Here is a 24,294-nt window from a genome sequence, read left to right as displayed (position 1 = left end):
GTACAGTCTCAGGGTGCTGGACTGTACAACATGGACATATATATGTGTATGTATGTGTGTGTATATATAACATACTGTATTTACATATGTACATATATATGTATATACATATATTTATTACTGTATATAAGTAATAAAAATTACTGTTCTTTATAAATGAATTTTAAAAAATGGTAGCTCAACATTGTAAGCTGCTTTGGAGAAAGTGCCACTTGAACGAACAAATGTGAATGTAATGAATAGCCATGAAAACTTTAAGACTGGACTTAAAACATTGTGGTAATGTACAAGTATGTAACAGACATGCTGACAGATGAACGTTCGAACAAGATCAGACTTGTCTTCCTCGCTCACTTCGATTCGACGAGTCACCGAAGACAGCCTAATTGCGCGCGGTTCTCAAAACAGATGTAACAAGCAAACACAGCAAGCGAAAGAAATGCTCTCTGACACAGGACCCCATTTGCTCTCAGCCCAATTATCAAATTAGTTGCATTGTGTTTTCATTGCTCCCGGAGCCCGCCACAAAGACAGGGCCGCGGGGAGATTAACCGGAATGATAATCCCCTGCGGCAAAAGGACCACACAGGACCTTTGTCCAGTCCATCCAGTTGCTGAGCCTGCTGGATGGACAGCTTCTGACCTAAGCCACGCTTTCCATGGGAATCCTGACGGGTGGGTAAAACGATTCACGATGACCTATGAGGACCTTGGCCTGCGGCGGCCCTGCCCCCGGCATTCTGCACATTTCTGCAGGAGGACAAAGAGAAGACGTCTTCACCTAATCTTCCCCAGTGCCCGGGGCGACGGGAGGCTCTGGCCCAGTCAGACCGCTCTAATTGCAGGGGAGGTCCCCCACTGATAGGCCTATTATCATGAGAACGACCCCTGTGACCTCTCTATTTACATTCTGATAACGGAAAGTGTAATTGCAAAGTGTAATTGCAAAGTCCGTCCTGTCCAAACACAGCCTGAACACCTTCATTCCACTGTGGACCGTTACGCAGGTGTGGTTAGCATTTCTGAGAAAAGCAAACAGAAGCAGCATCATGTGCAATATCGTTTATTATACATTATATTTATTACGTATACTATAAATCACATTTGCAAGAGTAGTAGAGTGGAGGGTGGTCAGCGCCGTCACCTTGTATTTGAAACATCTAGGTTTGAATCCTGTTCCCACCGCAGTACCATTGAGAAAGGCACTTTACCCGGAACTGACACAATAAAAATCAGCCCACTCCATAAATGGGTAAATCATTGTAAGTAGGTGAGTATACACACCAACTCAATATGGCGAGTTGCTTTGGGGAAAAACTGCAGATAAATAAATTAACAGTATTTTAATATAATTAATAATAATATAATATAATAATCAATAGAGGTGTGCAATGGTGTGGCAGGCTGGGCTGGGTCCTGCTCTCTGGTAGGTCTGGGGTTCGAGTCCTGCTTGGGGTGCCTTGTAACGGACTGGCGTCCTGTCCTGGGTGTGTCCCTTCCCCCAATCAGCCCTGCGCCCTGTGTTGCTGAGTTAGGCTCCGGTTTGCTGCGACCACGTTTGGGACAAGTGGTTTCAGAGAGTGTGTGTGTGTGTGTGTGTGTGTGTGTGTGTGTGTGTGTGTGTGTGTGTGTGTGTGTGTGTGTGTATTTTAATATATAAACGATTGCTATTTGTATTTCACACAAATGTCCTCAGAGCAATTGTCTGTGAAGGGAAAAAATTGTATATCAAAGAGCAGTTCTGTAGCAGCGCATTAAAAAACGGATGCAGAAAACACTCCGTAGTTACTTCCTTCTGTATCTGTGGTTATTTTCTTAATTGCATTTTAGAGATGAGGGAAAATACTAAACCACCCAGGCTGGATTGTTGGCCCTGCTGATGTCACCAGGTAATTAGCAGAGCTTAGGCAGGGTGCATTCGGAGTAAATTGCCCATTCTGTAGAAGAAGAGGATTAGAATTTAGCACACAATACCAGCCACCGCAGGTGGTGTCCCGGTAATTTGGCGAGCTTTGCTTACTGTATTTAGCGTAGAGGTGCGCTGTCTTCAATTATCCACTAATGGATTATGTACTCTCTCGGGATTCAGCTGAAAAACGTACAAAGATTGGATGGATAAACCCAGGTGGTGCAGCAACATTTTGAAAACATCCAAAGAAAAACAGTGGATTGTTAAGCAGCTTGATAAGTCTTTGTCTGAACAAACATTCACCATTTTTTTTAGAATTTTTACTGCACTGTGATGTAAATTCATGCTACTCCAAAATAGTTTGCTGCATTCCAAGTTAGAGTGTTCCTTTAAAGGCATAAAAGCACCTTTTTACTTTAAGCTGCAATGGAGGAAATGTGTACTTTTGTGAGCATTTACGACGAAAACTTGTGAAAATGTTCAGAGAACTCTGCGCACAGAAAAAGAAATCATACTTAAGAAACACAAATATATATATATATCTTACAAGTCCTGAATGTTCATTGTTTGCTTTTCTTTTGCACAATGAGACTTGGCTTCAGACCATTTCAAAATGAAAACTGAATTCTGGTATGAAAGTCATATTTTGCAAAAAGGAACTGTCAACTATGCCTGAATAGCAGCTGAGCACAAAGACACCAATTTCTCATTATTATTAACAGACACATTCAGTTTAGACCTATATTTCAACAGGAAGAGACAAATTAATGGTTTGATTTAACTTTGATCATAGAGAGAATAATAGCAATAAAGACACTGGATTTTTAATAATTCCCAAAAATAATCAGGAGAGAGAGATATTGTTGTCATCCAGTTAACTATAGTCAATTTCTCAGACAGATTCGGGGATCCTTCATAAAAACTACAAAGAAGTTCTTTCATTATATAACCCAATTTTCTTCTGTGTTTAAACTCAAAGACAGTAAGTGTGACAAATGCAATAACTTTCAGTCACACCTCTTCACACAAAGAAAAAAAAAACTAACACAGAATAGAACAATTAGAATGTAACTGTACAAATGACACGCAAAGAAATTCTTTTTATATTTTCACATGCTCCTGGACCACAAGTGTACTTCTAGACAGAAAAAGGCCAAAGCAAATGGACTAATAGCTCATAATCTGCCTGTTTGAGACATAAATAAATAAATAAAATAAAAAAAAATAAATAAAATAAATAAATAAATGGGGGTCTATTTTTGAGGTGCAACATCCACAATCATTCCCTGCAGCGTTTCCCTAACTAATTTCCCCAGACATGCTGATGTCTTTTTCATTACTCCAGGCTGACAGACCCATTATGGTTTTTACATGTCCCAGCAGTGCCCACCCCTCTGGACAGAAAATTAGCCAGAATAAACATCCGTGACCCATGTTCCTCCCTTGCTTCTACCAGCATCCCTGGAGAGCTACAAGCGCCGTAGAGTGTATCGTTCCGATAGTCGGTATGCGGACTGAGCTGGACAGTCAGGGTTTGGAGGCCACAGCAAACACCGGTGTGGCTTCATCCAGCTTCTTTTGTCCAGAACACTTCAAGCTGTCATCTCCTGTTGGGTTGGCTTACCCCAGTCGACAGGGTAACATACGGTATCGAGTTTCTTCAGTCTGAAGAAAAAATGTTTTAATAAAAAAAAAAAAAACAAAAATCCATTTAAACATCTTAAATTACCGTGTTTCGGGAACCAACAAGGGCACAGTCAGAATCAATAACTTGGGCAACATTGCAAATACACATCATTGCAAATGAAACACGCAGATTATAGTTACAGTTACAGTCAGTTATTCCAGGTTATTTAATCACCTCCAAGAGGTATGTGGGGGGAAGAATGTCCTAAAAACTGATGTCACATTAAACACTGGGCTGTTTGCTTAAACCACATAGACACTTCATTACTTAGTGTATTACTGGGTTTATTGGCACTGTGTTGGCGCAGAAGAACGCTGCAAAGGGCCTCTTATGTTCCCTTCTCATCAGCACAAACGTCATCACCTTAAAAAGTAATGAACTTTCTTGATGGGTGAAAATGTTATTCTCGGAAGTTCTGATAAGAAAACCTTCTGAGCAAAGAAACGTTTTACTGCTATAAAGGAAGGCACGCAAATGAAATGAGAGTTGCAACATCATAGCTCGATTCGTTCATGTAATTTAGTCCTAATATGTATTTATAATAAGGCCTATATTTCTCTGGCTAGCCTAGGCTAGTGTGCTTCAGTTTTGAATGCATGAATGAATGAGTGAATGAGTATTTTTTAATAACTCTTTTTTCTGAAAGCCAAACAATAAAATCCAGCAACCATTGCTCTAACAGCCTCATAATGAACGCATTCATTTCAGTTTGTTTGCTAATTGTCTGTGTCCTCAAGGGCCGATCACTGCCTTTAAAGTGGTGTGAGAGGAGCCCACCTGGGTCCCCACCCACGCGGCGCTTATAAACGTGTGCGCGAGGACCCCCCCCCCCCCAGGTGCCACTCTCCGCTCGGCTCTCCTCTCCTCTCCTCTCCTCCTTGCACTCTTTCCTCCACTTCTGTCCGCGCGCTTTCCTGAACGGGGCTGTACTGGGATCGCGTCCCTCATCCCAATCATCCTCATCATCCTCCTCCTCCTCCTCCTCCTCGTCGCGGCGATGCCGGCGTCTCGGGCCGCGCTTTCCCTCTGCGTGCTGCTGTGCGCGGGGGTCGCCCTGCAGGCGCGCGCCGGCGGGGCTCGTGGCGGGGAGTACTGCCACGGCTGGGCGGACGCCTACAACGACTGGCACGCGGGCTTCCATTGTCCCGAGGGCTTCGACCCCACCGAGTCGCGCTTCTGCTGCGGCAGCTGCACTCTGCGCTACTGCTGCACGGCGCCCGAGGCGCGACTCGACCAGAGCGCCTGCGACAACGACGACGAGTACGAGCACGAGCAGGACGGCGGGGCCGTGCAAATACCAGCGCAAGGTGAACCGCTACTACTACTGCTGCTATTATTATTAAACTTCATTTTTAGCCAAACGAAAGAAGTAACGATTAATATTATTGCACTGCCTTTCTAACTTTCTGTACCACTTGTTCGAGGCTACTCTGATATCCTCATAGGGTATTCTCCTTGCTCAAGCCTTCAAGGGTCTTACAGGAGGGGGATCCGAAGCAACAACCTTGTGACTGAAAGGCCTAAACATTTGGGTACCTGCTGCCCTAGTGCTTTGACTGAATGCTTTTTACATTTATTTATTTAGCAGACGCTTTTCTCCAGGGGATTTCCAATGAACTCAATGAACTTTATTATTATTATTATTATTATTATTATTATTACAGTAGGAGAATTTGGGTGGCAGAAAAGCCCTGAAACAAGGTGCTTTTGCAGTGTTTGGTTTAAAAAAAAAAAACTTTATTAAGGCGTTAGTAAGTTTAGTATTGTGTTAAATGTACCTCATTCAAGGGTACAACAGCAAGAATAGAATTTAAACATGGGTCCCTCAAATGGTGTCTAGGAGCTTTTTATCTGACTTCTGTTGAGAGCTCCATCATTGACTTTGTGCTGTTTTTACTTGCAGTGCCCGTGTACCTGCCTTTCCTGATCGTCTCTGGGACGTTTGTGACGTTTGTGCTGGTCGGCTCAACCGTGGCTTGGCTTTGCTGCCGGTGCCTGAAGCCAAAGTCCATGGACCAACAGAGTGGCCCGGCACCCGCCCAGCAGAGCTGCCTGCTGGAGACCGGCAGCCCCTCCTCCGACAGCACCACACCCTCCCGTAACTCCAGCTCTAGCTCCGCTGGACGGTCCGTGGCGGCAGGGCGGCTACAAAACACCTGCACTGTGGGTTCGGAGGGTGGCATCGGCATGTTCGGGCCAGTCGGGACCACATACCCCGTCGCCGGACCTCAGATTCAGCAGTATGTGGGCTCCACACGGCCGAGCCCCTACTTCCAGCCATACCTGAACTTCTCCGTTGCACCTGAGCACAGCATGCTGATGACCCCAGCATATGTGGACACCCGGTCGACATATGGAGGTCAGCAAGCGTATCCCTTCCCACAAGCACCGGTTCCCACAGAACAGCTGTATCCTGCAGTGACCATGTGAGAGAGCTCCATGGAACTTCTTGTACAACTTCAATCTTCTGGAATGGCATGGTGACCACCAACATGGTGTGTTCCACCATTGGGACATGGAAGTACCTGGTGGCCTAGTCAGCATGAAATGCAGGGTCCATCGCATCACCGTTACCAGATTGGGTCATTCATTCACATTGCTGAGTGTAAAATAATACACGGACTGATGGCCAGTCTGAATCAATTGTATTAGATGATGATGGTTTACAATTCCTCTTTTTAATTTTATACAATGTAAACATGTGCATAAAATGGCTAAATGGCTGTTAACACTGAATGGGCTTCTAAGTACATGTATTGTTATATTTATAACTTCTGCAAAATGGAGTGTTTTGTAAAACATGGGTATGGCACTGATTTCAGTGTGTATTTAATTAATGATTAGAAATACTGTGTAAAGCGTATATGTTTTATCTTTGTATCAAATTAATTATTTGATTAAAATATTACTTTTATTGATATACTTAATTGTTTCAGTACTTACTAAGGATACTAATTTTTAGATATTCTGGAAATGGATGCTTTCTTAATACAAACCGTACAATTGATAGCGATTCTGACAAAGAGTGATCTTAATTGTCACTTGCTTCATTGTGGGAATAATTAGCTACGAAACAAATAGTACCTGGATTCTTAAATGAAGAAAATATTTTTGTCTCCCACGTTCCCTGAGTGAGTTTCATTCTTAAAATGCAACATTTTAAGTTCCGAGATGGCCCATCTGGGAATGTGCTTTGTCTCCGAAGAAGTCAAGAGCTTAGCACTCTTTAAGCTTTAATTGTAATGCAGGGCTGATATGTTAACAACAATGGGTCTGCTGCTGGTGGGGGCTGTTTGTGCCTGGAAATCAGCTGGGGGGTAGGGTGATGGGGACGGCTTTCTCTTCACACCCACAGTGTGCTGCAGTGGGCCCAGGGATCGAGGATTGTGTCAGTCCCCCTCAGAGAGGGTTAATTTTGGGGTATGTAACAACTGGGATTGTTCAAGAGGGAGAAGACTAGCGAGAAGAAATGACTCCCTGATGTCGACAACTAAATCCACCGAGCGCTACTATTTGAACATTGTCAAATTAATACTGCAAAAGATTCAACATTGAAAGGCACAGCAGATGGTGTAACAGCCACCACGTTTGGACTTGAAGGACCCAGGTTTGAATCCCGGGTGCTGCCGTAATACTTTTGGTCAAAGTACTAACCCTCTGTTGCTCCAGTAAATAATGTAAGCCACTTTGGAGAAAAACACATAAATCTCAATGAATAAATGTAAATTTAGTTTTAGGTCTCCATACTTAGGTACTTTAAATTAGTCATTTTTACTTTTTTTTTTTTTAACTAGAAAACAGTTGCTAAAGTTACTATAGTAAACCGCTTAGTAATTTTTACTGGAGCAATTCAGGATAATTGCCTCGATCAACGGTAGTGAAGCATATTTGTTAGTATGCAGGATTTATACAGTGTTGCATGAAGGAAAACAGGCATGAAGGATGACAGACGAGACAAAGCGCGGTTCAAAAACCCCTTATGACAAAAAAATCAAGGCGTCCGTTTACCCCGCCCGGTATGGGGTCACCGGGGCCCCACCCTGGAGCCAGGCCTGGGGGGGGGGCTCGCATGCGAGCGCCTGGTGGCCAGGTCTATGCCCACGGGGCCTGGCCGGGCTCAGCCCGAAGCCACAACGTGGAGCCGCTCTTCGGTGGGCTCACCACCTGCCGGAGAAACCATAAGGGGCCGGTGCGTTGTGATTTGGGCGGTGGTCGGGGCCGAGTGCCCGGCCGACCCAAACCTCGGGCGCCAACTCTGGTTTTTGGGACTTGGAATGTCACCTCACTGGCGGGGAAGGAGCCTGAGCTGGTGCGGGAAGTTGAGAGATACCGTCTAGATATAGTCGGGCTCACTTCCACTCACGGCTTGGGTTCTGGAACCACTCTACTCGACCGAGGGTGGACTCTCCACTATTCTGGCGTTGCCCAAGGTGAGAGGCGGCGGGCTGGTGTGGGCTTATTAATAGCCCCCCAGTTCAGCCGCCATGTGTTGGAGTCTACCCCGGTGAATGAGAGGGTCATCTCCCTACGCCTTCGGGTCAGGGAACGGTCTCTCACTGTCGTTTGTGCTTATGCGCCTAGCGGCAGTGTAGAGTACCCGGCCTTTTTAGAGTCCTTGGGGGGCGTGCTGGAAAGCGCTCCCACTGGGGACTCTGTCGTTCTACTGGGGGACTTTAACGCCCACGTGGGCAGCGACAGTGATACCTGGAGGGGCGTGATTGGGAGGAACGGCCTCCCTGATCTGAACCCGAGCGGTGAGTTGTTATTGGATTTCTGTGCTAGTCGCGGTTTATCCATAACGAACACCATGTTCATGCATAAGGGTGTCCACCAGTGCACTTGGCACCAGGACACCCTAGGTCGGAGGTCGATGATCGACTTTGTAGTCGTTTCTTCTGACCTTCGGCCATATGTCTTGGACACTCGGGTGAAGAGAGGGGCTGAGCTGTCAACTGATCACCACCTGGTGGTGAGTTGGATTCGATGGCGGGGGAAAAAGCTGGACAGACCTGGCAGGCCCAAACGCATAGTGAGGGTCTGTTGGGAACGTTTGGCGGAGGCCCCTGTCAGAGAGGTCTTCAACTCCCACCTCCGACAGAGCTTCAACCAGGTCCCGAGGGAGGTGGGGGACATTGAGTCTGAATGGACTATGTTCCGCTCCTCCATTGTCGGTGCGGCTGTTCGGAGCTGCGGCCATAAGGTCTCCGGTGCCTGTCGCGGCGGCAATCCCCGAACACGGTGGTGGACACCGGAAGTAAGGGATGCCGTCAAGCTGAAGAAGGAGTTCTATCGGGCCTGGCTGGCTCATGGGACTCCTGAAGCAGCTGACGGGTACCGACGGGCCAAACGGAGCGCGGCTCTGGCAGTCGCCGCGGCAAAAACTCGGGCTTGGGAGGAGTTCGGTGAGGCCATGGAGGAAGACTTTCGGTCGGCCTCAAAGAGATTCTGGTAAACCGTCCGGCGACTCAGAGGGGGGAAGCGGTGTTCCACGAACACTGTTTACAGTGGAAGTGGTGCGCTGCTGACCTCAGCTGAGGATGTTCTCGGGCGGTGGAAGGAGTACTTTGAGGATCTCCTCAATCCCTCCGACACGCCTTCCGTAGAGGAAGCTGAGGCTGGGGACTCGGAGGGGGACTCGTCCATTACCCTGGCTGAAGTTGCTGAGGTAGTCAAAAAACTCCTCGGTGGCAAGGCTCCGGGGGTGGATGAGATCCGCCCCGAGTTTCTCAAGTCTCTGGATGTTGTGGGGCTGTCTTGGCTGACACGCCTCTGCAGCATCGCGTGGAGTTCGGGAACGGTGCCTCTGGACTGGCAGACCGGGGTGGTGGTCCCTCTTTTTAAGAAGGGGGACCGGAGATTGTGTTCCAACTACAGGGGGATCACACTCCTTAGCCTCCCTGGGAAAGTCTATGCCAGGGTACTGGAAAGGAGAATCCGACCGATAGTCGAACCTCGGATTCAGGAGGAGCAATGCGGTTTTCGCCCTGGCCGTGGAACACTGGACCAGCTCTATACCCTCACTAGGGTGTTGGAGGGTTCGTGGGAGTTTGCCCAACCAGTCCATATGTGTTTTGTGGACCTGGAGAAGGCATTCGACCGTGTCCCTCGTGGCATCCTGTGGGGGGTGCTTCGGGATTATGGGGTTCGGGGCTCGTTGCTACGGGCTGTTCGTTCCCTGTATGACCGGAGCAGGAGCTTGGTTCGCATTGCCGGCAGTAAGTCAGACCTGTTCCCGGTGCATGTTGGACTCCGCCAGGGCTGCCCTTTGTCACCGATTCTGTTCATTATTTTTATGGACAGAATTTCTAGGCGCAGTCAGGGAACGGAGGGTGTCTGTTTTGGTGGCCGCGAGATCTCGTCTCTGCTTTTTGCGGACGATGTGGTCCTGTTGGCTTCATCAAGTCAAGACTTGCAGCGTGCACTGGGGAGGTTTGCAGCCGAGTGCGAAGCGGCGGGGATGAGAATCAGCACCTCCAAATCCGAGGCCATGGTTCTCAGTCGGAAAAAGGTGGATTGCTCCCTCCGGGTTAGGGGGGAGTTGCTCCCTCAAGTGGAGGAGTTTAAGTATCTTGGGGTCTTGTTCACGAGTGAGGGAAAAATGGAGCGGCAGGTCGACAGACGGATCGGTGCGGCGTCTGCAGTAATGCGGTCATTGTACCGGTCTGTTGTGGTGAAGAGGGAGCTGAGTCGTAAGGCGAAGCTCTCAATTTACCGGTCGATCTACGTTCCTACCCTCACCTATGGTCATGAACTCTGGATCATGACCGAAAGAATGAGATCGCGGATACAAGCGGCAGAAATGAGTTTCCTCCGCAGAGTGGCTGGGCGCACCCTTAGGGATAGGGTGAGGAGCTCAGTCACCCGGGAGGAGCTCGGAGTAGAGCCGCTGCTCCTCCGCATCGAGAGGAGCCAGTTGAGGTGGCTCGGGCATCTGTTCCGGATGCCTCCTGGACGCCTCCCTGGGGAGGTGCTCCGGGCTTGTCCCACTGGGAGGAGGCCTCGGGGCAGACCCAGGACACGTTGGAGAGACTATGTCTCCCGGCTGGCCTGGGAACGCCTTGGGGTTCCCCCAGAGGAACTAGAGGAGGTGTGCGGGGAGAGGGAGGTCTGGAGTACTCTGCTCGGACTGCTGCTCCCGCGACCCGGCCCCGGATAAAAGCGGAGGAAGATGGATGGATGCATGAAGGAAAACTGTTTTCCTCTCCAGTTTTATCTAACTTTGCTGTGTTTTTAACACTGAATTCGATCACATCTTTTTTGCCAGTGTAGTTTTTATATTGTTTCACTGGTGTGAGATATAATGAACTGTGAATTCAGTGGTGTGAAAAATTAATTGTGCTCTAACTTTACTCAACCTTATTAAGGGGTTAATCAGAACCAGCTGTGAATGCTGTTTTGAGACAGCATTCCATTCAACTCAAATATTATATAGTGTAACAAAAGTCAATCACACCTCTGACCACACCAACTCTTGTCACATAGATAATATCTTTTACATGAAAAACATTGAAATAAATATATATATGGGCAGCACAGTGGCAGAGCGAATAGCGCTGCTGTCTCACAGCGCCTGGGTGGTGAGAGAGGACGTGGGTTTGATCCTCGCTCGGTCTGTGTAGAGTTTGCATGTTTTCCCCGTGTCTGCGTGGGTTTCCGTCAGGTGCTCTGGTTTCCTCCCACACTCCAAAGACATGCTGTTCAGGTTCCCCCATAGAGTATGACAGACAGACAGAGAGAGAGTGTGTGTATTCCACTGATGTATGGATGAGTGACCCATTGTAACTAGTGTATCTAGCAGTGTAAGTCACCACGGTGAATAAGGTGTGTGGGCTGATTACACTACATAGAGTTCATTGGAAGTCATTTTGGAGAAAAGCATTCTAAGTGAATAGATGTAAATATAGTTTTTTTCCTTATAGCTTGAATATTCAAATACCTTTTGATATTAATTAATATAAATGCGATGTAGATGCAAAGCGTCTCTATGTAATAAGGTAAACGAAAATGATGCAATTACAGCTAAATTAACTATCTTAAGTTGAATCCTGAAACTACAAAAAATGTGTTTACCGTGTTAAATTCTGTGTAATATTTTAAAACACTCTTGAATGAGCCTGGTTATTTATACAGTGTTTGACTAGAATTCTCCGCAGTTCATCCCACCGTTTGCCGTCAAATATCAACAAGAATGTCAACGTGCTGCACCTGTAACTGTGTCCATGTTCTCGCGATATTGGAGCTAGCGACAGTTGTCATAAAAACTTTACATCTCGGAAGTTCTCGCGATAGCAATTTTTTTTCTCTTTTTAAACTTTCAACACCAAAACATTCATACATAAACACAACAGTAATGCTGTTTGTGGAAGGACAACATTTTAAACAAACATGTATAGAACTCTAGTGACATTTTTTTTCGTCATGGTTTATATACATATTCCACAGCAGTTACTCGATTTAAACAACAGTACGTCTTCTTGCTTTCTTCTTGTTCTTGAAGTTTAGTCGATATTGTTGTAAAGTAACATAGTGTTCCAGTTCAGTTTACAAAAAGGTCATATTAGGTTTGGCATTTGACCTTTTTTTATGTGTGAATGTTATATTTGCCGATAATTATGCACTGATTTATCAAAAAGCACATACTTTTTAATGTAATTTCACTTAACCATAAACACCGTTTTTATATTTGTGAAATTTACTTTCAGGAATCTTGATAGTAAATTTTCCATTTCCCACCATGACATTTCACTATAAATACAGTCAGAAATAAATGTGTTGTGGTTTCTAAAACACAAAACTTATGGTATAAGTTATACATCAACAACTTTCGGATGAGCCTTAGATCTCGGACTACGTTCTCTCAGTTACAGCAAGGTAAACGAGGTTGCAGTTCTCGCGATACTGGGCTTCCTCGGGTCAGCTGACTTGGAGAGTACACCGGCAACATGGCGAAGTGTGGCGGATGACTTACTCAGGAAATGGGAAAAGTCGGCATTTTTGAAGCAATAGATTCGCCTAAGTAAAAAAAGTAAGATAAAATACAGAGACGTAATTCTGACACCAAAGAAACGTGTACGGGCGGTGCTTCGCTTCGCTGCGTTGCCATGGAATACATTACAACGCCAAAGGTCGGTGGTGCACTTTTATTTTCTGTTCTAGTGGAAGACTTGATTTCAATCAAATCGCACTGGGCTGGACTTGGGGGCAGATGTTGGAAACCAGCTGGCAGCTTCGCACAGCCTTATTGCTACTTATTTATCCGTTTTCATGCACATTTCCCACTCTACGTTCACATTTCATTCATATATTGTCACACTGTGTGATGTATATTGGCGGAATACTAACTAACTATCACTATGCCATAGTTGTGGCCGGGAAACCCTCAGGGAATCATTAGCTTAGCTATTGCATTTTTTTTTTTTTTAATGAGGTACAGAGTATGTTGCAAAATGTTGCTCGTTTTTCAACTTAAGCTCTAACACCACTTCACTGTGACTGAAAAGTGAAGTAACTACATGATACAGACACTTGTTGTATCATGTTATTTATAACTCAGCTGTGTCCATCTCTCTGTTAGCCTGTTTTAAATTAGTTACACTAAACAGCTTCCAGGAATGGAGTGAAAACATGGTGGTTTCAGTGTTGTTCAGAGCCTCCTAGGAGTGTTTACTCTGGGTTTTTGGTGTGGAGTGTCTGCATACTGTACATGATGATACTCAGATATTAATGTCGAAAAAGTCATAGTGAAGTTTGCAAGCAAAATGACACACATAATATGTGACATATTGAATATTCTGAATTTAGAAACGCTACCTAATAATAAACCAGTAACAGTTCCTCTCAACAGTCCCTTGCACAAGTTCATGTCACACTAAAATTAAATATTCTCGTTTCTGGCCGTCTTCAGTTTTGGTATAGCAGCTGTTTTTGGACAGAACACAAGTTTAGGAGGTACATTTGAGGTTTAAAGTTGTACACTGTAAACTGTGACGTTAAAAAGGGCAATAATGGTCAATGTGTAACTGAATAAGACATGATTTTTTTTACATTTGGATCTGAACTTGCAATGCTGGATGCCATATCTGTTCTCATAATGAATATTCCTCTTCATGTTTTCGCTCTGTTTTTAGTTTGGTGTTTGTAGCTTTTGCCTAGCAGTCTAAAATTCTTTTTTTTTTTTTTTTTTTTTTTTCCCTTAAATCCTAATTTTAGGGCATCACGAATGATCAAGGTACTTAACTTGAACTGATACAGTAAAGATAGTGATGCCACAGCTGTCTGTGTAAAACATTTCAAAATAAATATTTTCATTGTCCTTCAAATACATTTCATCCAGTATTCAATACATGCAGCCATTTCTGTGCTGAAATATTTGATATGCTGTACTATGATTTTTACCCTTTTATTCATCTGGGTAAATTCTATAGCATTTCTGTTATTTGGAGTAAGTACCTTGCTCCACAGTAGCTGCTACTTTCATAGTACTACAACGATGAAAGCAACATTCTTTCTTTGATCCCTCAAGAAAATTTTGTGGTCATTGTCTTATTAACATCAGGTAACATGCAGTTTTTACGTGGCATGTTTATCCATAGTGACTTACAATGATTCACCCATTTGTACAATATGGTAGCATTGGGATAAAAACCAGTAATTTCCTGCTTGCGAGACCTAGCCACTACCTACAGTCCCAATTGCTTTTGGAAGTTATGCTGTAAAACAATAGTTTCAGATCTTTTTCTGACAAAAAAAAACATCACCTCTTGCTTTATTTCCTGTTTTCTTGTGGATGTTGCACTTCTGGCTTTTAAATGTCAGTCTTGGCCAACAAATACTGTCAGACATCTCTTCTGGTGAACAAATGATATCTTGTGTACATGTAAGTTTTTTTTTTTTTTTTTTTTTTTTGAAATTTTTTTATTAAATACCTTGTAAGAAAACTTTTTGAAAGTGTTTTGTGTTGATCCCATGTCTAATATACCTATTGCTTACTGTTGTGTAATTCCTTTCACCAACATTTCTGACTGATATTTAAAAAAAAAATTATTTTTGTGTTTTTGATTGGAAAAAATACATTTTTAATGCATGTATATTTTGTGTCTGGAATTTTATTAGTAAGCAGTTTTTGTTTTTACATTTTTTTAAGGGAAGGCATGAAATTCACTTCAAAGTATTATTATTTTTTTTTCAGTACTATTACCGGATCTTTGTATGGCTGAGACTTTTTTTAAGAAGTATTGGGCAGCAGGTGGCATAGTGATTAGTGCTGTCACCTTTCAGAAGGGCCTTTGTCCAAATCTCTGCTCCTGCTCTTCTACCTTCAATAAAAGTACTTGCATGGAATTGATGCAGTGAAAATTATGCTGCAGTGTAAATGGGTAAATCACTGTAAGTAGTTCAGTACACAAACCTCACATTGTGAGTTGCTTTGGAAAAAGGTGTATGCTAAATAAAAATGTTAACAGTCGATAAGATCGTGTGCAGTGGATTGGTTCTTTTGTGCCCCTCCTCACTGCTAAACACTGCTGGCACTGTGCACTCTGAAGGTTCACATGATTCACAAGTCATCAAGTGGCAGGAATTTGAGCCTCAGTCATTCTAGACTGGCTTCTTGGATCATGAATTATGTTGTACTCTTACTGTGCTGCAGTCTAAAAATGGTAAAGCCTGGTACGGTTACCCTTTCTCAAGCTAGCCTCAGCAACATTGTTTTCTGACTCAATTTTTACAAGAATCAGTTTTTTTTTTTTTTTTTTTAATTAGTCATGTTATCTGACTTTTATTTTTTGGACACAATAGGTTGAACAAGTAAAACTGCTTGACAGATACACCTCCAAGAAGCCAACGTTTGGGACACTTTATCTGACAACGACCCACCTGATTTACGTCGAAAATAGTTCTGACACCCGGAAGGAAACCTGGGTATGGTTTTTGTCTTCTCGTTGTAGACTGTATTTCTTAAGTTTCATTAAGTGTACAAGGTGGCCGTAGTTATACATGTGTGAATTTTGTATGCAGTCATCCTTCTAATCTTTGACATGACAGATTCTTCACCATCACATAGCAGCGATTGAGAAGCTGCCCCTCACTGCTGCAGGCTGCCCCCTCCTCATCCACTGCAAGAACTTCCACGTGGTTCACTTTGTCATTCCTCGTGAGAGAGACTGTCAGGATGTGTCCCAGTCCCTGCTTAAATTGTCCCAACCAGGTATGGGGTCTGCAGCTCTCTCACTTTCATTGCCTGGGTTTTGTGGGTGAGATGCACTAAGTCTTTCTGATTTTTTTTTTTTTTTTTTTTTTTTTTTTTTTTTTTTTTTTGCTGTAAGCACATACTTAATTTTCCAATTGTACCCTGAGATGCATATGTTTGGTTTACTGGTAGCAAAGCACGAGGAGCTGTATGCGTTTCTATACAACCCAAAACAAGACGAGAACGACAGGAGAATCGGGTGGGCCACTGTGGACCTGAAAATGGAATATGAAAGAATGGGATTGCCCAACGATTTGTGGGAAATGACTGACCTTAACAAAAACTATGGGGTAACTGCTCTGTTTCCCATACTTTTTCTTTTTTTAATCTTCAAATAAATAATTAATTAGGGGAGGTTATTGATTTTTGTGCACCTTTTTCTTCTGTACTGATTCATCAGGGCCATTTCTGTGCTCTGTTAGGATAGAGTTACAGCATGGTGTTTAGGATGTATTCAGAAGAAAGTTTAACAGCTTGTTGTTCAGGCTTTCATTTCGTTTGTAGAGAGGTGCACATATACTTTTCCTACAAATGCTCCTGGAGGCAAGTCTGTTACAAAGCATAATGATGGCTGTGTGTGTGGTGCTGTGCACAGATTTGCAGCACATATCCTGCAGACTTGGCCGTTCCCTCTGCAGCGAGCAAGGCTACCATCGTGGGTAGTTCCAAGTTCCGGAGCCGGGGGCGCTTCCCAGTCCTGTCATATTTCTACAAACAGAATAATGTAAGTGAAATGACTGGTTTGACTATGAAGTTCTTACCTGTGTAAAATCACATGATTATTGATTACATTAAAATATGAGTGATCTCTTTGGGTTCTTCTTGTACAAACATTTCATTTTGCTAGGCCATAAAACTAAAGACATGACTTTGGAAAGGTGACACAGTGGGTCGCACTGGTTCCTCACTGCTACTTGGCTATGGGTTTGGATATGGCTTCAGATCTAGCTTGGTCTAACTGGAGTTTGCATACTCATGGTTTAAGACAGAGTCAAAGGACCACCATAACACTGGACTCGAAAAGTGCCTGTTGATATGGCTGTATGATTCTGGATTCTGCTGGGATGTGTCCACATTTCAGTACCTGTGTGCCCCTGTGTTTTCATCCCACTCCTTTGGCCAGGCTGCTATTTGCCGCTGCAGCCAGCCGCTGTCGGGTTTCAATGCACGTTGCATGGAAGATGAGCAGATGCTGCAGGACATCAGCAAGGCCAATCCAAAGAGTTCCTTCATGTATGTGGTAGACACCCGACCTAAGGTACACCTGTCAGCCTCCTGTTTTGGACTCATGTTAAGTAGTTTAGAGATATGTAGCTTTTTTTTGATAAGCCATGTGTTGTTTTCTTGACCAGCTGAATGCTATGGCGAACAGAGCTGCTGGGAAAGGCTATGAGAACGAAGACCATTACTCAAATATCCGCTTTCAGTTTGTGGGTATTGAGAACATCCATGTGATGAGAAGCAGTCTACAGAAGCTTGTTGAAGGTTGTGACTCTTGCACCTCAGCATGGTTTGTTTAGTGCCAGATATGAGTATGTGATATAGCAGCAAAGTTAACTGACCTCCATGAACTCAGTAACTTCAGTTTTCCTTCAGTAGAGAGATTGTGAATTAAATTGGAATTGTATATATTTTGTACTATATCAACTTTTTTCATTTTTCCACTGTAACAGTTTGAGTACACTTTCTGGAAACTGGAAATTTTTCCTTAATTCAGAACATTTTACATTATATAAGTTTTTATAAATACTTGAAAATGGAAAAAACCTGAATTTCCTCTAAATCTTGCATTTCTCAGAATACCTTCCAAGGCCTTTGGTTAACAGGTTTCAGCAGATTTCGTTTCACCATTTTGACTGGTGCTGTATATCTCTATTCCCTTTTCCCAACAGTGTGCACGGCGAAGTCTCCGACAATGAGCGACTTCTTGACCGGGCTTGAGAATTCAGGCTGGTTGCGTCACATCAAAGCTGTAATGGATGCAGGGCTGTTCTTAGTAAAGGTACTTTAATCGCCAGAGCTACATGGCAATTAGCCCAGATTCCCACTGTCCCCAAAGGCGCAGGACTTATTATTCTCCCTTTGTAGGAGGGCTTGTTGCAATTCCATTGTCTCTTTGCTTGAGGGTATTTTGTGAGAATTTACTTTGGTGTGTATGGGTATAAAATGAGCAGTGGCAGCTGTGCTGAAGTAACACAGCTTATGTCCACAAGCCCCTAAAGCTGAAGATAAAAAAATGGCCAAATTTATATTTAATTGGTACTTTTGAAATGAAGGTGTTGCCACGGCAGAACCTCATTTTGGCATGCAGCATGTTGCTTGGAGCAGAGAGATGGTTAGGAGAATGGACAGGTGGGTCCTGAGGTGCCCTCTGTCTCTGGTAGGCTGTAATGGAGGAGAAGGCCAGCGTGCTGGTGCACTGCTCAGATGGCTGGGACCGCACTGCACAAGTCTGCTCTCTGGCCGGGATCCTCCTCGACCCCTTCTATCGGACCATTAAGGGCTTGATGGTGAGTGCAGTGTCCTCTATGTCTTAATTTTAGCCTGCCAGTCACCTATGGTTATGCTTGTCATGGGGCAGCAGTGGGAAAAGGAGTTAGAGTAGGGACCCATCAGCAAAGACAAAAGTTAAAATTTTATTTATTTATTTTTATATTATTTTATTTTATTTAGCTTATGCCTTTTTACATGACTTTATAATTTTATGTTTGGGCAATTGAAAACTCCTTATTTATTAATTTAACCAAAACCTTATTTCAAGATGCAGCTGGTATCTTAGTGGTTGGGGTAGTGACCTAATGATCATAGGACCCAGGTTTGAATCCCACTTTTGCCGTAGTACCCTTGGGCAAGGTGCCATAAAATTGCTCCGGTAAAAATTCTGTTTAAACGTAACTCTATAAACGGGCAAATCCTAACTTCTCGTCTTATATTTACAATCGTTTACACAGAAAGGTCATTTTTACCTTGATCAAGGGTACTACAGCAAGACCCTGCTCCTTCTGTTATGAGGCAATGTCTCTAACAACCGCTTACTTGCTTTTAATGCTAGTGTGTTACCTAGAACTAGACACAAAAGAATCCAAATTTATTAATACAATTAACAAACTGTAAAAACATGATTTTTCTTATACTGAATGCAACCTACGAGGGTGAAGGTGTCTGGGATGAAACATTTTCATAGCAGGGTGATATTTTCTTGATGAAATGCCCTTGTGATGTATATTTCCTGTGAATGTACATAATGCTGATTTTGTGTTCTAAAATAATTAACTGATTGAAATGGCTCAGTATGATGTTTGAGTCATGTTTGCGTGTAACACACCATTCTTTCTTCTCTCATTTGAAGGTATTGATAGAAAAAGAATGGATATCTATGGGTCATAAATTCACTCAAAGGTATTAACATTTAATCCCTTCCTGAAACTACTTGTGCTTAACAAATTTCTGGTGAGCTTCAGCTTCAGTTCAAACACACATTTAGTTCACCCCTCTTTGAGGTTAATTTAATACATTTAGACATGCCACTTAAAGTGTTTAATTTTTAATGTAACTACACTGCTGTGAGGACACTTCTTAACGTTTTTTTTTTTTTTTTTTTTTTTTGTTTTTACAGTCAGCCATAGCTATATTTAATTCTTTCTATTTAACCATATAGGTAGTTAAATTATAGAAAATACTAAGTAATGGTGTCACATACGTATATAAATGGGCTTACTGTAGCAAGAACATGGAAGGTTGTTTAGGTTGACAACATGTTTTCAGTCCCAGGTACCAGTTGCATGATGACATTCTTAAATGATGTACAGTACTGTAGATATCACAAGATAAAACCGTAAAAATAACTGGAACATAGGAAAATCAGACTAAATACATGTAGCTAATATAAGGGGAATCTCCTCCAAGAAAACCATCATGGGTGGCTGCAAAGAAATATGAGGTGCATTGGTTTGGACTAGGGGGGTGCGGTGGCACAGCGGGTTTGGCCAGGGCCTGCTCTCTGGTAGGTCTGGGGTTCGAGTCCCGCTTGGGGTGCCTTGTGACGGACTGACGTCCCATCCTGGGTGTGTCCCCCTCCAGCCTTACCCCATGTTGCCGTGTTAGGCTCCGGCTTGCCGCTACATCGCTTGGGACAAGCGGCTTCAGGCGGTGTGTGTGTGTGGTTTGGAATAGTGGAGATTGCTTATATCACATGTAGTTATGGGTAACTACAATGTAAGTAACAAAAAAAAAAAAAATCATACAAAATGGTCATTTTTACCTTGATCAAGGGTACAACAGCACGAGTAGGGGTTCAGTCCATTCTCCTTAGTTTTGGGACAAAGGCTCCAACTACACTTCTGCTTATTATGTTATAATGTATTACCTAGGTCTAGATGCAAAAGACCCCAAAAATATTACTCAAGTTAGTGGTGGCAAAGAGATGGTCCTAGCTTCATTGAAAACTGGAACTCTAAAATGCATGATTTTTTTTTTTCTTCTTAATGCTAAATGCATCCTGCTTGGGTGAATGTGTCATTGAAGAAACATTTTAATAACAGGGTGACATTTTCTTGATGTTGTTGAGATCCCTTTGTGATGTATATTTCCCATGAATGTATACAGTACAGAATATGAAATTCTTTCTAGATGTGGACATTTGGAAGGAGATCCCAAAGAAGTGTCCCCCATTTTCACCCAATTCATTGAGTGCCTCTGGCATCTGATGGAGCAGTTCCCCTGTGCTTTCGAGTTCAATGAACGGTACCTCCTTGAAATCCACGACCACGTCTATGCCTGTCAGTTTGGGAACTTCATCGGCAACTGCCAAAAAGAGCGAGTGGAAATGAAGTGAGTATTTCTTTCTCAGCTTCCTAAGATTTTATTTCTCAACTCAGTTTTATTGATGCAAAGATGGAACTTTTTTTATGAATTCGAGGTGCAACTTCATCAAGTGAAAATTTGACATGACCATCTTATGATGGCACAGCATAAGAAAAATTCGACACAATTTTCAAACAGTCTAATTAATCAAATTAGGGGCTATATATTATATATATGATATTAACCTTTTATTGATTGCGGCTTAGTGGTAATAGTGACTTTGGATTTTCGAACAAGTGGACTTATAGACTTTTGGTCTCAGTTGTGCTCGTAAGCTGAGGAGCCTGTTGCAAAACCAGCTCGACAAATGGGAAATATTACATTGCGCTAATATTCGTTATTAAAGTCATTGCTGCACTTTGTGTTTATCTGAACATCAACTCAGCCTGCTATGGCATTTATGTAGCATCACTTAGGTTTATTTATTTAGCAGACACTTTTCTTCAAATCGACTTCCAATGAACTCTATGTAGTCTTATCAGCCCACACACCTTATTCACCAAGATGACTAACACTGCTGGATATATTACTTCCAAGGGGTCACTCATCCATACATCAATGGAACACACACACTCTGTCACTTACACACTATGGGGGAACCTGAACAGCATGTTTTTGGACTGTGGGAGGAAACGCACGCAGACACGGGGAGAACATGCAAACTCCACCCAGACTGAGCGGGGATCAAACCATATCCTCACACCACCCAGGCACTGTGAGACAGCAGCACTGCTTGCTGTGCCACCGTGCTGTCGCTTATGAGCTGTCGCTGTACTTAGGATTTCTCTTTTCATTTTACAGACTTCAGGAACACACCTACTCTCTCTGGCCTTTTCTCCTGGAGAGAAAACAGGAGTTCTTAAACCCACTGTATAAGAGTTCTATAAATAATGAAGTGCTGAAGCCGAACACTTTACCATTCAATTTCAAGTAAGTCTAAGTCATAAATGCGTACACACTGAATATTTTGCATGGTTTATATTCATTTTGCACTGAATTAAAGTTGATTTCCATTTGTAGGTAACACCTGTTACAAGCAAACATTAAATCTCTCATCTTTCAAGGACTTGGCATTTTACATGCGATGAATATTTTAAGAATACATCGTGAAGGACTGAATATGCAATGTGTTTTTCCAGGCTTTGGTGTGGCATGTATAATCGCTTTGATAAGGGCATGCATCCAAGGCAGTCAGTCCTGGATTGTCTGTTGGGACTGTCACAACAAAAAGCAAGTGAGGAAGAGAAGATGAATGAGCTTCAAAAAGTAAGGAAGCACTGATCTGTGATTAAAATGTACAAAAAAGATTCAATTCTTTTTGTCACAACTTGCCTCTGATATAAAGTCAGGTTTTCATAGCTGTATTGAATAGGTGTTTTGGGAAAATAGTCTGCGTGTGTTTTTCAGAATGATATTTGTTCATAGGTTGACACACTAGCATAACTGCAGCTGTCCTGAGGTCAGTGTAACGGGTTGTGTCCATCAACTCTTCATTTTTAAAACTTCCTAGTGTGACACAGGAGAGTAGCCTTGGATAAAGGTGATGGATAAATATAGAGAATAATGTGCTGAAATTTTTCTGTCCACTGGAAGAAATTCGAAGGCATTGACGTGGTCTCACCAAACCAAGGCCAGTTCTGCCAGATCAGTATACCTGTTGAGAAATCTTGCCTGGGGCTGTCCGCACCTTGTGCCTTCAGTGTCACCGAGATCAAGAACGTGGCCACCCAGCCTAATGGCACCGCGCAGGACTCGAAGGGAAGTTGTGCCAGTTAGAGGAATCTGGAGGGAAACGCCTGCTGCAGATCCTGGCGAAAGCAAACCACCTTCCTCTGAAGTGTTGCCATGGAGACCGTAAAAACGAAAGAGTTTGAAACCTGTGCAGCAATTGTCAAGTCAAAAAAGGGTGGTTAACTGGTATCTGCTTGTGCCAAGTTCTGGTTACATCTGCTAAAGAGGACCAGTAATAATTAATAGACTAATTACTGTCATAAAATAACCACACTGATAGTATGTATAATGACAGACAGTGCTGTACAATTAATCCGCGGTGGTTGTCTTTTAACAAGTGTATGCATCAGTTTGTTTAGCTGCTGACAGAATATTATTTGTGCAGCTGTTGTCCACATACTGAATGTCGGACTTACATGGCAAAATATTTGCAGATATTTGTTTTGCACATTGAAGTATGGCAGCGAGACTGAATATCATGTTCAGTTGAATTAAGTTTTTAAAATGGAATCATAGGAACATTTTGAAAGGAGAATCGTTTTGTACTTATTGTTTTGAATCATTTTGGAAATTGTCATAATGCAGCTGCTACGGATGAAAATTTGTGAATTAAGGAAAAACAATGGTGAAAACGGAAGTACATGTTAACAGCAAATATAACTAATTTTTAAGAGAATATTTCCAAAGCAAAATCACCAAGCTTTGGGTGAAATTTTACATATTTGATAATGGCCACAAGGGATTCAAGTAATAAAAATATACATAAAGGGTAACTTTTGATAAGGGAAGGTATAGGAATAAAGGGTGATGGCAGTGAATTTGTTGATTAATTTATAGAAAACAGCACAGATGCATGTTTTCTGACATAATGTGCTATGTTGTTCCAACTTAATTACTGTTTTTAACATTTTATATTTTGAATTGTCTAATTTGGAAATGCATTAGTCTGTATATGTATTTTATATTAGCAATTTAACAAAGATTAAAATTTTGTTTATCAATTCTGTTTCTCCAAAAAATGTAGCACAATAGCACATACCAAACAAAAATATCATGGATGCCTGGATGAAGTTAGTTTGGTTGTTGTCAGATGATTTTGGTTACTTATCCGGCCTATTTTTCACTGTTTGCCTCACTGAATTGTGTCTCAGCATCTTAACTGTGTTTATACAACATGTTTACATTGTAAATATAGTATAAATGTATAATAAAAAATGATTTCTGTGTGTGCTCATATGTATATCAACACACATAAATGTATTAAAAAATGTGTGACCATTTCGGGAACGATGACGCCCGTTTTGCCTAAATGTGAGTAGACGTGTTGAAGAATGGTGTTTCCTTGCTCTGTGTGTTCAGAGGACAGTGTCTGGATTGCGCTGTTTTGTGTGGTGCCTCAAAAAAAATCGAACAATGAGTTACTGAACACCTGTTTTGTTAGCCAGAAAATCTTGTTCACAGTGGTAAATGAGAGCCTATGGAGTGCATTTTTATATATTCATAAGCAATTTTAGTTATGCCTTTTTAAAAAATTGAATCGTATGCCTTTTTTGTTTGTGCTACTTTCACTTAAAGCAATAGTGTATGAAGTTTGTAGAGCTGAAAAAATCTTTGTAAAATTTTAATCAAATTCCCCCATAATTGGAATTTATTCAGTCAAAATAACACTTCTGTTCACATTTACTATTACATGCAGACTTTGCTGTCTCCCAAGTTTAAAACTAATACCTTTTGTAAAGTATAAAGTAAATTTGCAAAATGGAAATATACATTCAACAGTTGTCTTACTTTTTAGATCTTTCGTGTCTCCCCCCCCCCCAAATGTCAGATATTAAACTTGATGGCTAATCATTGTGG

At 42.5% G+C, this 24,294-nt stretch overlaps 2 protein-coding genes across 3 annotated transcripts; both read left to right on the top strand.

The window, feature by feature from the left end:
• The first annotated feature begins 3,416 nt into the window (after positions 1 to 3,416).
• On the top strand, positions 3,417 to 6,026 carry shisa2a (shisa family member 2a). Its single transcript, XM_029258156.1, has 3 exons — positions 3,417 to 3,546; positions 4,433 to 4,903; positions 5,500 to 6,026. The coding sequence occupies exons 1-3, from the start codon at positions 3,417 to 3,419 to the stop codon at positions 6,024 to 6,026; spliced, it is 1,128 nt and encodes a 375-aa protein (XP_029113989.1).
• A 6,506-nt stretch (positions 6,027 to 12,532) lies between these two features.
• Positions 12,533 to 23,971, top strand: mtmr8 (myotubularin related protein 8). Of its 2 annotated transcripts, none has more exons than XM_018728392.2 (14): positions 12,533 to 12,721; positions 15,393 to 15,515; positions 15,639 to 15,801; positions 15,976 to 16,133; positions 16,439 to 16,567; positions 16,967 to 17,101; positions 17,196 to 17,328; positions 17,736 to 17,845; positions 18,228 to 18,353; positions 19,193 to 19,242; positions 20,473 to 20,673; positions 21,508 to 21,636; positions 21,846 to 21,972; positions 22,407 to 23,971. In XM_018728392.2, the coding sequence occupies exons 1-14, from the start codon at positions 12,698 to 12,700 to the stop codon at positions 22,440 to 22,442; spliced, it is 1,644 nt and encodes a 547-aa protein (XP_018583908.1). In that variant the 5' UTR covers positions 12,533 to 12,697; the 3' UTR covers positions 22,443 to 23,971. The 2 variants fall into 2 exon arrangements, with proteins under 2 accessions (XP_018583908.1, XP_018583907.1); XM_018728391.2 differs by having other exon boundaries at positions 22,300 to 23,971.
• Positions 23,972 to 24,294: the final 323 nt, after the last annotated feature.

Source organism: Scleropages formosus, chromosome 14 (genome assembly GCF_900964775.1).
Source record: "Scleropages formosus chromosome 14, fSclFor1.1, whole genome shotgun sequence".
Classification (NCBI taxonomy): domain Eukaryota; kingdom Metazoa; phylum Chordata; class Actinopteri; order Osteoglossiformes; family Osteoglossidae; genus Scleropages; species Scleropages formosus.
This window is presented reverse-complemented; position numbering and strand designations above follow the sequence as displayed.

Coding starts and splice junctions, on each gene's coding strand:
- mtmr8 (XM_018728391.2), top strand. CDS start 12,698: ATGGAATACATTACAACGCCAAAG. Junction 16,568..16,966: donor ATTTCTACAAACAGAATAAT/GTAAGTGAAATG, acceptor TCCTTTGGCCAG/GCTGCTATTTGCCGCTGCAG. Junction 20,674..21,507: donor AAAGAGCGAGTGGAAATGAA/GTGAGTATTTCT, acceptor TTCATTTTACAG/ACTTCAGGAACACACCTACT.
- shisa2a (XM_029258156.1), top strand. CDS start 3,417: ATGCGGACTGAGCTGGACAGTCAGGGTTTGGAGGCCACAGCAAACACC. Junction 3,547..4,432: donor GGCTTACCCCAGTCGACAGG/GTAACATACGGT, acceptor CCCCCCCCCCAG/GTGCCACTCTCCGCTCGGCT. Junction 4,904..5,499: donor CGTGCAAATACCAGCGCAAG/GTGAACCGCTAC, acceptor TTTTACTTGCAG/TGCCCGTGTACCTGCCTTTC.